Below are 15,465 nucleotides of genomic sequence, written 5' to 3'. Positions count from 1 at the left end.
CTGCGCATGCGCTCTACGGTCTTCCGAGAGGCGAGCGTTTGTTTCCCCGCCGGTGATTGATAGGCTAGCACCGCGGGCGCTGGGCGCCTGTGCAGAGTCTGGCGCCTGACCGTCCCCGCCCTGTCCACCACCCACCCCACGAACTCCGGGCCAGGTTCAAGGTGCAGTGAACTTGCGGGGAACCGATGGAGCGGAACAGCGGTCCGGAGGCTGGGCCGGAGGCGGAGCTAGAGGAGGGGGAGCCCGAGGTTAAGAAGCGGAAACACCTGTGTGTGGAGTTTGCTTCGGTCGCGAGTTGCGACGCCGCTGTGGCTCAGTGCTACCTGGCCGAGAACGACTGGGAGATGGAAGTAAGCTTTTGCTACTTCTTTCTTGCCGGCTCTTCACTTTGGTGATGCAGGCGTACGTCCCATCCCTGTGTCTTTGTTTTGCAGAGAGCGCTGAACTCCTACTTCGAGCCGGCCATGGAGGAGAGCGCTTCAGAAAGCCGTCCCGAGTCCCTCTCTGAGCCCGGGTCCTGGTGAGTGACGACGGGCTGGGGACCCGTTCGGGCGGAGGCAGTCGGGTACCAGGTTGCGTTGGGCACGCGGCACCTGCCGTCGAGTTAGGCGGCGGTTCTGCGCAGAGACGGGCCTCGGGTCTGAGTAGCCGGAGAAGGAGGGTTGGTGTAGATGAGACCTGCCCCAGCCGCGGGGCTCACGCTTCTCCCGAGAAGTCCAGGCTGTGTCACTTCGGATGTACTTTGGAGTCCGAGGGAGAAATACCAGAAATGTAATTTTTTACTCCAGGTGTAGGGAATACGTAAGCGAGCGTTTCTAAATGGATGAGACACAAAATCCTCTACTGAAGAATAGTAGCTTGGAAGTCTCCTTGCTTCCTGTTGTTTGTTTACTCTCTGCTGGCCGGCCAGGATAATGGTTTTTATAAAATGCACATCTGCCCCTCTTATTCCAGTGCTCCCTCCCCACTTCCTGCACTTCTGCTCTTAAAGTCTGTGTGCCTTACAGGTTTCCCCACGGTTTGACCACTGCCTGTCTTTCTGGGTTCGTCTGTTGTCACGCTCTTTCCTACCCCACAAAACTTCCAGGCATGTCAGTCAGTCAGTTTAGTCGCTCAGTCGTGTCCAACTCTGCGACCCCATGGACTGCAGCACATCAGGCTTCCCTGTTCATCACCGTCTCCCGGAGCTTGTTCAAACTCATGTCCGTCCAGTCGGTGATGCCATCCAACCATCTCATCCTCTGTCGTCCCCTTCTCCTCCTGCCTTCAATCTTTCCCAGCGTCAGAGTCTTTTCCAGTGAGTCATTTCTTCTTACCAGGTGGCCAAAGTATTGGAGTTTCTTTCAGCTTTAGCATCAGTCCTTTCAATGAATATTCAGCACTGATTTCCTTTAGGATTAACTGGTTGGATCTCCTTGCAGTCCAAGGGACTCTCAAGAGTCTTCTCCAACACCACAGTTCAAAAGCATCAGTTCTTCGGTGCTCAACTTTCTTTATGGTCCAACTTTCTCATCCATACATGACTACTGGGAAAACCATAGCTTTGACTAGACAGACCTTTGTCGGCAAAGCAATGTCTCTGCATTTTAATATGCTGTTTTGGTTGGTTATAGCTTTTCTTCCAAGGGGCAAGCGTCTTTTAATTTCGTGACTGCAGTCACCATCTGCTGTGATTTTGGAGCCCAAGAAAATAAAGTCTGTCACTGTTTCCATTGTTTCCCCATCTATTTACCATGAAGTGATGGGACTGGATGCCATGGTCTTAGTTTTTTGAATGTTGAGTTTTAAGCCAGTTTTTTCACTCTCCTCTTTCACCTTCATCAAGAGGCTCTTCAGTGCCTCTTCACTTTCTGCCATAAGGGTGGTGTCATCTGAGGTTATTGGTATTTCTCCCGACAATCTTGATTCCAGCTTGTGCTTCATCCAGCCCAGCATTCTCATGATGTACTCTGCATATAAGTTAAATAAGCAGGGTGACAATATGCAGCCTTGACGTGCTCCTTTCCCAATTTGGAACCAATCTGTTGTTCTATGTCCAGTTCTAACTGTTGCTTCTTAACCTGCATACAGATTTCTCAGGAGGCAGGTAAGGTGGTCTGGTATTCCCATCTCTTGAAGAATTTTCCAGTTTGTTGTGATCCACACAGTCAAAGGCTTTGGCGTAGTCAATAAAGCTTAAGTAGATGTTTTTCTGGAATTCTCTAGCTTTTTCTATGATCCAACAGATGTTGGCAATTTTATCTCTGATTCCTCTGCCTTTTCTAAATCCAGCTTGAACATCTGGAAGTTCATGGTTCATGTACTGTTGAAGGCTGGCTTGGAGAATTTTGAGCATTACTTTGCTATCCTGTGAGATGAGTGCAATTGTGTGGTAGTTTGAGCATTCTTTGGCATTGCCCTTCTTTGGGATTGGGATGAAAACTGACCTTTTCCAGTCCTGTGGTCACTGCTGGGTTTTCCAGATTTGCTGGCATATTGAGTGCAGCACTTTCACAGCATCATCTTTCAGGATTTGAAATAGGTCAACTGGAATTCCATCTCCTCAGCTAGCTTTGTTCATAGGCCCACTTGACTTCATATTCTAGACATGTTGCCGGGAGCCAGCATATTGCATATTGAGTGCATATTGCATATTGAGTGCAGCACTTTCCACAGCATCATCTTTCAGGATCTGGAATAGCTCAACTGGAATTCTATCACTACCGGGAGCCAGCGTGAGGAGCTCCACCCATGACAAAGGTCATGAAGAAGGAGGCTCGGCATGTGCAAAGGCGGGATCGAACCTCAGGAGTCCCCCTGGAAATTCTTGAGCATCTACCCCCAAAACCCGAGTCTGCCTACTTTCTGCTTTGTGCTCTCACCTACACCTCTGACTTTATGGGGGGCTGTCCCCCACTACCTCTCTCTGAAAAAAAGAGTTAACTTACAGCTCCAGTTAATAAAGTTCCTGGGTGTGATAGTGTTTCAACCTACAAACTCCTTTGGAAGTCCTCTAGCCTGCCTGAATAGATTTTTCCGGCCACATGTGATTGCTCAGAGCCTCCCAACTGTGAGAGGCAGGAGATATTCTAAACTGTCTAGACACAGATTCCTTTGAGCAGTTAAAAGATGGATTAGAAATTGTATTGGTGAAGGGATTTTCACTTGTTGGGCCAATGTTTGCTGCTAAGTCTCCATATCCCTTACCTGCTGTGTCCCTGGCAGTGTATTGATTAATATAATTGGTGTAAATAGTAGCCTTAATGTTTGTAACCTGGGACCCTTGAGTTAATTCTTTTTCTTGTTATAGCCCACCACACCTTTGCTCTGTAGGAATGCAACTTTATCTAATGCTTTTGGAGGGTGGTGCTTGATTAATCACCTTTAGAGAAAAAGAAGTTTTCTGAAGAAAGGGTCTTAAAATGTTAACAGGCCTCCGGGCCAGAAGATGATGCAAATCACCTAAGCTTTTGCATATGATAAGTTTGCTGGAAGAAAGCCTGGCTTGCTGCATGGCTCTACCCCTTCCCCCATTATCCTCTATGCATAACTTAAGGTATAAAAACTACTTTGGAAAATAAAGTGCGGGCCTTGTTCACCGAAACTTGGTCTCCCCATGTCGTTCTTTCTCTTACCTTCTGGCTGAATTATTCAGCCTCTTTTCTTCACTGAATTTTCCTACTGAGCTATCCTTATTTCACCACTCTTTATATCCTTAATTAATGTTTAATTAAGCAGTTGTTTCCTGATCCTCGGCGATGCCGTCCCCGCTTCGAATTGCCTGGATCCACCGGGGCTGGACCCCGGCAACATGTCAAACTTTTCTCCAGTGGGTCTTTTTTTTCTTGCCTTTCAGCTCTTATAAAGATATTTATTACCTCTGCCTAGAACTTTTTCTTCCTCCTTTGTTGATTTTATGATAATTGTACTAGGGTATATATGTATGTCCTTATCTTTAGGTGTGTTTGTTTGCGCACTCAGTCATGTCCAACTCTTTTTGACCCCATGGACTGTAGCCCGTGGGCTTCTCTGTCCATGGGCTTCTCCAGGCAAGAATAGGGAATGGGTTGCCATTTCCTTCTCCAGGGGATCAGTACATTCAAAATACTTATGCAAATATTTCTGAATAACAAGTAAAGCAGGTAAATGTTAAATAAGTAAAAAGTTAACATTTATTTGTATGAAAGGTGAATAGAATTCTTTTTACTGTTTTCTGAAAGTCTGAAATTATTTCCAAAGAAAGTTTATAGTTAACTTACAGTGGCGAGCATTTTGCAGTGTATACAAATATTGAATCATTATATTGTGTACCGGAAACTGGTATAATGTTTATATACATTATACTATGTGGCACAGAAGTGATAGGGTGTCCTCCTCAGTGCATTAGACCAGGAGGCACCTGATATGGATTCGTCCCCAATACTGGTTAGTTATATTTCAATTAAAACAAAACATGGTGGGGAGTTCCCTGGTGGTCCAGTGGTTAAGACTTGGAGCTTTCACTGCTGTTGCTGGGGTTCAGTCCTTAATTGGGGAGCTAAGATCCTGCCAGCTGCATGGCAAGGCCATAAAATAAAAAACAATTTTCTAAAAGAAGTTAAAATACTGGCATTAAATACATTAAAATTATAAATACAAAACCCTAGTTCTTAAATTTGTGTGTATTTTATAAATGTTTGGGAGTCACCTTTTAGTAATGTTTGTCCCTCCACTCAAATGTCCAAGCCTTGATGGGAGAGGTGGGGTGAGGCAGGCCTGAGGACTGGAACCCACACATGTGGTCTCTCCAGCATGGCAGTCACAGAGCAGTCAGACTGCTCATGTGAGAGCTCAAGGTTCTTGGACATAGGTTCCAAAAGACTGGAGTGAAAGCTGCAAGGCTTCTAATGGCCAAGCCTCAGAAATCCCAGAATATCCTTTTCACTGTGTTCTGTTGATCAAGTAAGTCACTGAAGCCCAGATTCAAGGAGAAGGGTGTTCATTGGACTTCACCTCTCAGTGAGGCGAATAACAGAATTGTAGCCATTCTTATCTGGCACAGTGAAACCATATTTCAAATATGATTTAAAATGAATCCAAGTAAATGTGGAAATCTTACATACTAAATCTAATTTGGGGTTGTAGTCTATAAAGTTATTTTAATGACCTATATCATTGAGGGATATCAAGTTGGTTCTAAGTGAGCAGACTTTTGCATAACACAGAATCTAGTTTTCTGTAGTTATCAGACTCTTGGTCTTCCATAGGCAGATAGTTTTAGGACTCTTAAAATGTACTTACCCCTGCCCAACTTCGCAATGAGGAAGACTAAGAATAAATGTGAAATCCAAAATTGATCATGAATTGCAATAAAAATAACAAATATAATTTCAGCAAGAGAATTTTACTTACCTATAAAATGAGGGCTACAAAGATTTGAAAAATGATTTTTAAGTTTATCAGTTTCTAGATTATTTGCAGAGTTGTGTTTCATTCTGCTCTTGCCAGTGTTGACCTAACCAAGGAAGAAACAAATGATTCCATTAGTTCTAAAACCAGCACATCTGAAGATAAAAGTGTTCAGCAAGAAGATGGCAGTGTTTTCTCTTTCATTACCTGGAATATTGATGGATTGGACATGAACAATCTGCTAGAGAGGGCTCGAGGGGTGTGTTCCTATTTAGCTTTGTAAGTATTATTACATCTGTTTCATGATAGTGTGATAATGTGTCTTACCTGCCTACAAGGAGGGTAGTAGATCAAGGTTATGGGCTTTGCAATCGGTCCTAACTTCAGAGTCCAGCTCTCAGAGGAAATATCAGAAAGAATCAGGAGTGATTGCCTCTGGGAGTAGGACGGTGGGTTGGGGTTCAGAGGGAACACTAACTTTTGTTTGAAGCCTTCTGGTACTGTTTTACTTACTAAACTTGTTATATAATTATTACTGTGAAAAGAAAATTGCCAGTGTGATCCGTATCTGATCCACACACTGGCTCTGTGACCTTGTGGAACCACTTGAGAGCCACTTCAATTCTCTGGAGCTCGGAGCTCCATTTTCTTCATCATGGATAATAACTGTTTCAAGAGGACAGAAAGAGACAACACCTCAGGCATCTATTAGAGTATAAGACAATTGGAAGCTCTTAATATTACTGGGTGCCTACTGTCAGTGATTCCAGTTCTTCTGACTTTAAAGGGTTGTCATATATATGTTTTTTTTTTTTTAATTTGACCTTTACAGTATTATGTGTTAAGTAACACAGATCTTTCTCATTTTATAGTTATCAAAGATCAATATAAACATCAAATAGTAGGTGTCCTAGAGGACTATAATTCTGCGTTTCTTTTATGCTGTGGTATTTTCCTAATAGGTAGCTGCAAATGAAATGGTATACCTGGTACTTATCATGAATTGATGTGTTTAATTAGGTACAGCCCTGATGTGATATTTCTACAGGAAGTTATTCCCCCATATTATGCCTACCTAAAGAAGAAAGCAAGTAGTTACAAGATTATTACAGGTAACAATTTTTCTGTTATTTAACTTGTCTTTTTTTTTTGAAAAACAAGTCAAGGAGAGAGAGAAATCAAAGTTAAACAATTGGAACATGGGGGGGAAAAGCACAAAGTAAGCTTGAGAAAAAGAAGTCACACTGTCTGATACTAAAAAAATCATAAAAGAAGATGTTATATATGTGAAGAAGAGGTTAAAATGGATGATTTTTCAGAAAAATGTAAATTGCCAAAATTTAAGGCATGGATTAGCTTTTTGGTGAAATCAAATTGTTAGAAAATGTTCAACTGTGATGATCTCATTGTGGTTATGTTTTTCAAAGAGTCTTTACCAATTTCTTTTTATTTATTTTTGTTCTTTTTCTACCTTTTTGCTCTTAATATTTAAGTTTTTGACTTTTCATCTATTTTGTTTTTATTAAGTGCATTTAGTGTACCACTTTGGCTTTGTTTCATGATTTTTGGCTAAATCTCATGTTTTCTTTGACTTTCACTTTTGCCTAGTATATGATTTCAATTTTGATTTACTTTTTAATCCGGAATTGCTGAAGGGAGAATTCTCTTTGTCTTTCTCTCTTTTTGTGGGACACCTTTTCTGCATTCTCTTGGGGATTCCTTTTGCCTGTGTTCTGCTATCTTGTTTTCTGAATCCCACGCTTTGTCCCTTCTTGCTACTTCCTCATTTTGCTGGAGCACATTCCTCTAGTGACTTCCTAAGAAGTAGCAGAGGGGAGTGAAGTGTTTGAATCCCATCCTGTTTGCATGTGCCAGTGTTTTATCCTCAGAGTTCTTTGATAGTTTAACTAGACATAGATTTCTGGGTAGAAAGTCATTTTCCTGCAGAATTTTGAAAGCCTGATTTCAGTATTTTCTGGTTTCCAATATTGATGATCTTAAGTCTGATGCTATTCTAATTCCTGTTCAGGAAACTTTGAGCCTCTTCTTTCTAAAGCCAGTGTATTTTTCATTTATTATGCTTAACGCTTTGTAGGTTTTTTCAATCTGGAGGTTCATAACCTTCGGTTCTAGAAAACTCTTTTTTCTCTCTCTCCTTCCCTCCCTCTGTCTCCCTCCTCCTTTCCTCAGGCTGCCTTGCCCAGCTGCTGTCTTCCTAGTCTGCTGCCCTCCTCCCTGCCCCTCCCTCTCCAGCTCTTCCTCCCTTCTCTCCCTTTTCTTCTTTTCCTGGTTTCCCTCAATTCTGATAAACCAGTCACCCCTTCTCCATCTGCTTTGCTTTCTGAAAAACTTGGAAGCTTTTATTCACTGCCCCTCCACTTCTGTTCTCTTTTCTTCTTGCAAGTTCCACCCCCCCCTCAGAAGTTCAGATTTATTTATTTTGAATAACAAAAACACAACTTTCCATGAAAATTTGATGTAATATAAGAAATTACTCTGAAAATTCAGTTTCCATAATTTAAAAAATTCCAATTGAACTACACCTTCTAGCAGAAATATTCATTAAGTTGTCAGTTTGTGTAAGTTGCATGAGAAAGACGATAGAAATTTCCAGAGAAGACAAATTAACATACCATTTATTACAACTTTTCTTAAAGCCATAGTCTAAATATCCTATTTCTCATATTCACATTTCTTAAAATTTAATCCTGATGCGATATGGGTTAATAAGAGTTATAACTATATATGTTTAATAAATATAAAATTTTTTTGATGAAATCTACTATATCAAAGCAACTACAGTTATTTTGCTATTGTTATGCCACTAAATGGTGCCTGACTCTTTGTGATCCCATGTACTGAAGAGCACCAGGCTCCTCTGTCCATGGGATTTCCTAGGCAAGAATACTGGAGTAGGTTGCCATTTCTTTCTCCATTCTTGCAAGTTTTTACTTTCTAAATTTTTTATTCACTTACTGTGATTTTTCTGGTGCTTTCAGAGTTAAAAGTAACTTCCTATCAAGTTGCCTCAATTTGTCTCATACTCTTGCCTTTCAAAATTTTTTCAGATTTTTATATTTGGTATTAGCACTGTTAACTGTTTGGGGCATTTATATAAATTCATTTTTATTTTTGTATTTCTTCCATATTTCCAGCTACATTTTTGTATTTCTTCCATACTTCAATTATGTCGGGACTTGGTTGGCCATCTTCAACTATTCTGAAGTAATAGTTTACTCTTAAGATGTAGATCCATTTAAATTCTGTATCTGTTTGTTAAAATAGAATTTTTAGTAGGGGAACTTGGGGTAAACTGCAAATACCCCTGACCTCTCAGCCTACATTCTTTTCCACAAACACCTGAAGGTCGTGAAGAAGGATATTTCACAGCTATAATGTTGAAGAAATCGAGAGTGAAGTTTAAAAGCCAAGAAATTATTCCTTTTCCAAATACGCAAATGATGAGAAACCTTTTGTGTGTTCATGTAAGTAATTTTTTTTAATTGACTTAAAAAGAATAATGAACTAATTTTTTCATAGCTCCCTGATGATGGCTTTAAAAAAAATAAAACATTGTATTTAAAGAAATATTTACTCCTCACTTACAGATTCTTTTAAATAGTCTTAAAGAACTTTATAAATTAAATTTTTAGACACATTTCAAATATAAACAAATTAGTAAAAATAAGATCCTTGATTCATTAGATATTTTCTTAATATATGAGATTGCTAACATTCCACATTTGCTTTCTAGTTTTTTTTTTTTTTTAATTAAATGCACTGTAATTGGTACTATGTTGCATTCTGTGAGTCTTTCAAAAATTAGTCAAATAGGTCTTGCTCTCATAGAATTCCTATATTAGCAGGGGAGAGATTATATGTATAGTAACTAAAATAAAGGAAAGGCATAAATGCTGTAGGAGAGCTGTAATCATGTGCCTTGAAAGCTTAGAGAAAGAAGAGATGACTTTCATCCGCATTGTTTAGTGACGGTTTCATGATGGAAGTTGTATTTGAATTGGGCCCTGAAAAATATGTAAAATATAGACATTAAGAACAGTGCTGGTGGCAGAACCACCATGAGCAAACTTGTACAAATTGCAAATAGCAGAGCATGTTTATATGAAAGAGGGCAAGTAAAGCTCGAAATGAACGTCTAATCAGTTGAGTGTAGAGAGTACAAAGAGGGGTACTGTGATGAGAGGCTAGTAAAGTAGGTTGAATCCAGATGATAAGAGATCATGAATGCCCAGTATAAAAGACTTTGGACTTGACTCTGCAGGTAATTAGTTGAAATGTTGACAGGTCTTACATTGTTGGTATCTTCATTGTAAATGGTATGTGATTCTCATTCATTCATCATTTAACTGACATTATTTGGAATTACCTATGTGCCCAGCTCTTGATACTATAGTAGAAAATAAAAGAGCCTTCTTTGCTTTGAAATGATTCAACAGCTTTGTAGGAGAGAGGTAATTGTGCTGCAATTTAATCTGCGGGACCTCATGAACAGTCTACAGTGTGATGTAGGAGGATAGAAGAGGGAGCCACCGAGACCTGGGACATTGGGAAAGGGCTCCCAGTGGAGTGGACATTGGGGTTAGGTCTTGCAGTATTAGTGGGTACTAGCTCAGTATTCTTTGGGAGTCTTCTTTGACCTTTTAGAGATAAGCCCAGTGCTAATGATACAGTTTCACTTTAATAAATCTTAATATGTAACCAATCAATTGAATAATTACTCATTCTATTAACAAAGTTCAGTGTTAACAGTGGATCATTTTCTCAGCTCTCATCATTTATTTATCTTGTTGCAGGTGAGTGTGTCAGGAAATGAACTTTGCCTTATGACTTCTCATTTGGAAAGCACCAGAGGGCACGCTAAGGAACGAATGAATCAGTTGAAAATGGTTTTAGAGAAAATGCAAGAGGCTCCAGGATCAACTACAGTTATATTTGCTGGAGATACGAATCTCAGGGATCAAGAAGTGAGTGATGAAGTCAGTTCAGTGTTTATGGGCAGTTTAATGCTGTGGAAATTCATTTAGATTTCTTGTGTTTTTGGTGGTTTTTTTTTTTAAATTTTGTTCGTGGCTGCACTGGATCTTCGTTGTGGCATGTGGGGTCTTTAGTTGCAGCATGCGAACTCTTGGTTGAGGCATGTGGGATCTAGTTCCCTGACCAGGGATCACACAGGGGTCTCCTGCATTGGGAGCGCAGAGTCTTAGCCACTGGACCACCAGGGAAGTCCCCTACGTGTCTTTTGACTAAAGCTATTAAAACTAGGACCTTCATTTGTTCATTATTTGTAAGTGGCCTTGCAGATGCAGTTCAGTGAATAATTATTTAGACTGTACTATTTGCCTTGCACAGGGAAGGCAGAGGCAGAAGAGGCTGTTACATTATTAGTGAAATATATATATATTGCATATGAAAAGGACAACACAAAACAATATATATTGATTAAAAAGAGGGGTGTAGAGAAAATAATATTAGAAGAGTTTAGCAAAGGTCACTTTAGTTTCAGTTTCTCTAGTTGCAAGGTGAGAAGAACAAAGATTGAACCAGCCTAGTTTTCCCTAACTCTTCCTACTTAGATTTTCTTTTTTCAACCTTTTTTTTTTAACCTTCATAACATTGGATTTGGCAGTGATTTCTTAGATATGATACCAAAAGCACAGAGAACAAAAGAAAAAATAGATAAGGTAGACTTAATCAGAATTAACTTTTGTGCATTAAAGGATATTATCAGTGGCGTGAAAGGCAACCCATGGAATGATAGAAAATATTTCCAAGTCATATATCTGATGAGTGATTGATATTCAAAATATACAAAGACCTCCTACAGTTTTAAAAAAAACCTCATTAAAAAATGGGTAAAATGCTCATGGAATTCTACTCAATGTTATGTGGCAGCCTGGATGGGAGGCGAGTTTGGGGGAAAATGGATACATGTATATGTATGGCTGAATCCTGTCTCTGTTCACCCGAAACTATCACATTGTTAATCGGCCATATCCCAATACAAAATAAAAAGTTAAAAAGGCAAAAGATTAAGATATTTCTCCAAAGAAGACATACAAATGGTCAATAAGTATTTGAAAAGATGTTTAATATCATTGGTCATAAGAAAAATGCAAACAAAACCATGATGAGATACCACTTCACAGTCATTAGCATGACTATTATTTTAAAAAAAAAGAAGAAGAAAATAACTAGTTTTGGCAGAAATGTGGAGAAATTGGAACCCTATGCCATAGAACTGTAGTGTTAAAGTCATACATTTTATGTATACTTTACCACAATAAAAGTTTCTTTTAAATACTAGAGTGAATGGGAGGAAAACTTAATGTTAGTAAATTTCAAATAAAACTGCAGATATTTGACATTATTAGATCATATAAAATGGTATACATCTAAATTTATAGCTTAGAGTAACAGTTTTGTCTTCTCTACACTTACATTCATTTTTTAAAAACTACTAATAACAATAACTGAGGCCATAGGTTTTCAGTCCCCTGGGTTTTATCTGATACCCAAAATTAGGAATTTATTTATGTCAGAAGAGAAAGGGCAAATTTCAGACCTCTCTGGCTTTCTTGATATCTTTATTACCTACTTATTATCATGAAGTAAAATACTTTTATAAAATATCTAGTTGTACCCAGTTTTGCATTTGTGCATCAGCAAATAATCTGGGGCATTCTGACTGGAAAAATTGTACTTAGATGCAGTCATGGTAAAGGCCTTTTTAACTTAAGGGAAAAAAGACTGAAAAGAGTTCTTTGTTTTTCTTTTCAGGTTACCAAATGTGGTGGTTTACCCAACAACATTTTGGATGTCTGGGAGTTTTTGGGCAAACCTAAGCATTGCCAGTATACATGGGATACACAAATGAACTCTAATCTTGGAATAGCTGCTAATTGTAAACTTCGTTTTGATCGAATATTTTTTAGAGCCGCAGCAGAAGGTGGCCACATTGTTCCCCAAAGTTTGGACCTGCTTGGGCTGGAAAAACTGGACTGTGGTAGATTTCCCAGTGATCACTGGGGTCTTCTGTGCAACTTAGGTGTAATATTGTGAACTGCTTTTCAAATATGAGTTTTAAATGTTTGAAGGGATTTTGTTCTGTGATTATAATTTCAATTATAATTTCTATCTGTCCTGGAAAGGTAGTTTAACAAGGAGGAATTATAAACTGGATCATTGTAACAGAAGGAAAAACTACTGTGATTTTATTTTTTGTATTGTGGCCTCAGATTTCAGAACTAAATCTTAATGTTCATTTAAACTAAAGCATACCTGTGTTGAAAACATGAGGCTTCTTAATGCAAGGTCACAGTGGCTACCAGAGCTTTTAGTAGTGCTCGTAGCTGCTGGCTGGATTTCAAGCAGGGCCACATTTTGTCTGTGGACTAGCCTTTATGTTAGATTACTTTTTAAAATCAGGTACCAAAATAGTTATATTTTAAATAAGTCTTAAAAAAAAAAAGGTTACAGAGTCCTTGGGATTGGATCTCTTAATACTGTTTCATAAATCCAGATAATCTGATAGTTATTGTCCATCAGATTTTTTGTCAGTTAACAGTGCCTAATTGGTAAGCTAGAAATGAACTCATGATTTAAAATTCCTTAACTTTAAAAAACTTGTGTTTGTAGTTATGTCGCCGAACAGAGGCAAAGTTAGGCTTGATAATGATTAAAGTCAGTTTTCCAGAGGCATTGGGCTTTTTTTCTAAGAGAAAAATGTGTAAAGAGAAATAGACATTTAGTTTTACTGCTTGTAAAACTGAATTTTTTTCAGGAGGTGAATAAGGAACACTTCTACATGTGCTTTAAGGAAACATTTTTTTTTCCCCTGTAAGAGAGTATACTCTAAATAAAGAATTGCGCTTGTTTGTAGTTTGCTTTAACATGCCTTTGTGCTCATGATGGAATTGAAATCATTACCTGCTTCCTATTTCTGGCTCCACAGCTACTGCAGCTTCACCTTTGTATGGAAGAAAGCAGCTTTCTACATTACTTCTCACTCTGCCAAGTATTATCAAGAATATATTGACTTCCTCAGTATACAGAAAGGAAAACTGGCGGTAAATAACTGGAATGAGAAGTGACAGAACCTTGTTTTCATCAGGAGTGTCAAAATTAACAACCAAAACACCTTAAAAAAGACACACTGAATGTATACATATGGTTTGTCATAATGGAAAAGAGGTGTATATGTTAATCATTTAAGAAAATGAGAATTAATGCTAATCTTTTAGCATATATTATGGAAGCTATAGTTCATTTTTGTGGAAAAAGGATGTTTGGGGCTGCTGCCGCTGCTAAGTCACATCAGTTATGTCCGACTCTGTGCCTCCCCATAGACAGCAGCCCACCAGGCTCCTCTGTCCCTGGGATTCTCCAGGCAAGAACACTGGAGTGGGTTGCCATTTCCTTCTCCAATGCATGAAAGTGAAAAGTGAAAGGGAAGTTGCTTAGGCGTGCCTGACTCTTAGCGACCCCATGGACTGCAGCTCACCAGGCTCCTCTGTCCATGGGATTTTCCAATCAAGAGTACTGGAGTGGGGTGCCATTGCCTTCTCCAATGTTTGGGCACAAACTGCTTATTCACTTGAAAGAAGAATTAGAAGAACTCTACCACACTTCCCTAACCCAAAAAAAAAAAAAAAAAAAAAAAAATCTGGATAAGTGACAGGCTAAGTATAAAAAAAAATTGTAGTACTGTGTATTAGATTAAATAATTACCAAATTGTTTTAAAGACTGGGAAGAAGTATCATTTCCTTAATATGACTCAGCATCCAAGTTAAATACCTTCCCATTTACTGCTTATAGTGACAAAATCTAAGAAACAAGTTAGAAGTTAATAAAAACGATAAAACTACTTTTCATCTACTTTCCATAGGCAATAGTTCTTAATGCAAGAATAAAGACACTACTACTCAGTATCTTTTTTTTAATATTTATTTTTAATTGGTTTACAGTATTGGTTTGATTTCTGTTGTACAGCAACATGAATTAACCATAGGTGTACATATGTCCCCTCCCTCTTAAATCTCTCTCCCACCTCCTGCCCATTCCCACCCTTCTAGGTTATTACAGAGCCCCTGTTTGAGTTTTTACTTTGAATCTCAGGTTTTCTCAGTATAGTAGCTTTGTGTACCTTATTTCCGGTCTTGTTGAAATTCCAACTCAGAATCTTACGTATCAATGTGGTAAGCAGCATCTTTGCCACTGATACGGAAAGTACTTGAATCATGCCAGACCTGTTGCTCCCACCTTCAAAAAAATGTATGTCTGTGTCCTTTATTGTGCAGTTCAGTAAGAACAAATGTCCCAACCAACAGCATATAAAGATCAGATAAAGTCTGGAAAGCTGCACTAAAAATACATCATTTTATCTTTAGTATTTATGATAGTGTCTGGCGTGTAGCAGGAGCACAATAAATGCTGATGAGAAATGGCAGTGAACTCTCATTTGTGTCTTAGCTAATATTTTCATAATTCAGTATGAAAGTAGATATTATATGTATTGTGAAGTGAAGTCGCTCAGTTGTGTCTGACCCTTTGTGACCCCTTGGACTGTAGCCTACCAGGCTCCTCCATCCATGGCATTTTCCAGGCAAAAATACTGGAGTGGGTTGCCATTTCCTTCTCCATGGGATCTTCCTGACCCAGGGATTGAACCCAGGTCTCCCGCATTGCAGGCAGATGCTTTACCATCTGAGCCACCAGCTAAGTTCTCTGATTATATGTATTACATATATCAAAATAGATACTCATTGTAATGACTGAGTTTAGAAGTCTAGGCTAAACTTACATGTATATGTAAGCATATATGTAAAGATTTTTAAGCCCATATATTAATTACTTAATTTTTATCTAGAGACTCCTGGGAACAGCTTTATTGTTTGAGTACATCAGATTTCTTGATGTGGTGAGAAAGGGCACTCGGGGGTACAATGGAATGCCACTGTAAGAAGAGAAAGGACGGAGTGTCTTGTAAGGTTTGGGTTCCTTTGAAGGAGGGTCTTGGAATCAGAGATTGGTCCTGTTGGGTTACTCTTTTTCAGAGGCAGGTTGGGAGAAGCAGGGAT

At 39.0% G+C, this 15,465-nt stretch overlaps 1 protein-coding gene across 2 annotated transcripts; it reads left to right on the top strand.

Annotated features, from left to right (window-relative positions):
• On the top strand, positions 1-13,266 carry TDP2 (tyrosyl-DNA phosphodiesterase 2). Of its 2 annotated transcripts, XM_006051196.3 has the most exons (7): positions 2-350; positions 435-520; positions 5,467-5,646; positions 6,388-6,479; positions 8,734-8,852; positions 10,182-10,352; positions 12,166-13,266. In XM_006051196.3, the coding sequence occupies exons 1-7, from the start codon at positions 186-188 to the stop codon at positions 12,445-12,447; spliced, it is 1,095 nt and encodes a 364-aa protein (XP_006051258.2). In that variant the 5' UTR covers positions 2-185; the 3' UTR covers positions 12,448-13,266. The 2 variants fall into 2 exon arrangements, with proteins under 2 accessions (XP_006051259.2, XP_006051258.2); XM_006051197.3 differs by lacking the exon at positions 5,467-5,646 and having other exon boundaries at positions 1-350.
• Positions 13,267-15,465: the final 2,199 nt, after the last annotated feature.

Source organism: Bubalus bubalis, chromosome 2 (genome assembly GCF_019923935.1).
Source record: "Bubalus bubalis isolate 160015118507 breed Murrah chromosome 2, NDDB_SH_1, whole genome shotgun sequence".
Taxonomy (NCBI): Eukaryota; Metazoa; Chordata; class Mammalia; order Artiodactyla; family Bovidae; genus Bubalus; species Bubalus bubalis.
Note: the sequence above shows the minus strand (reverse complement) of the source record. Positions and strands in the feature narration are given on the sequence as shown.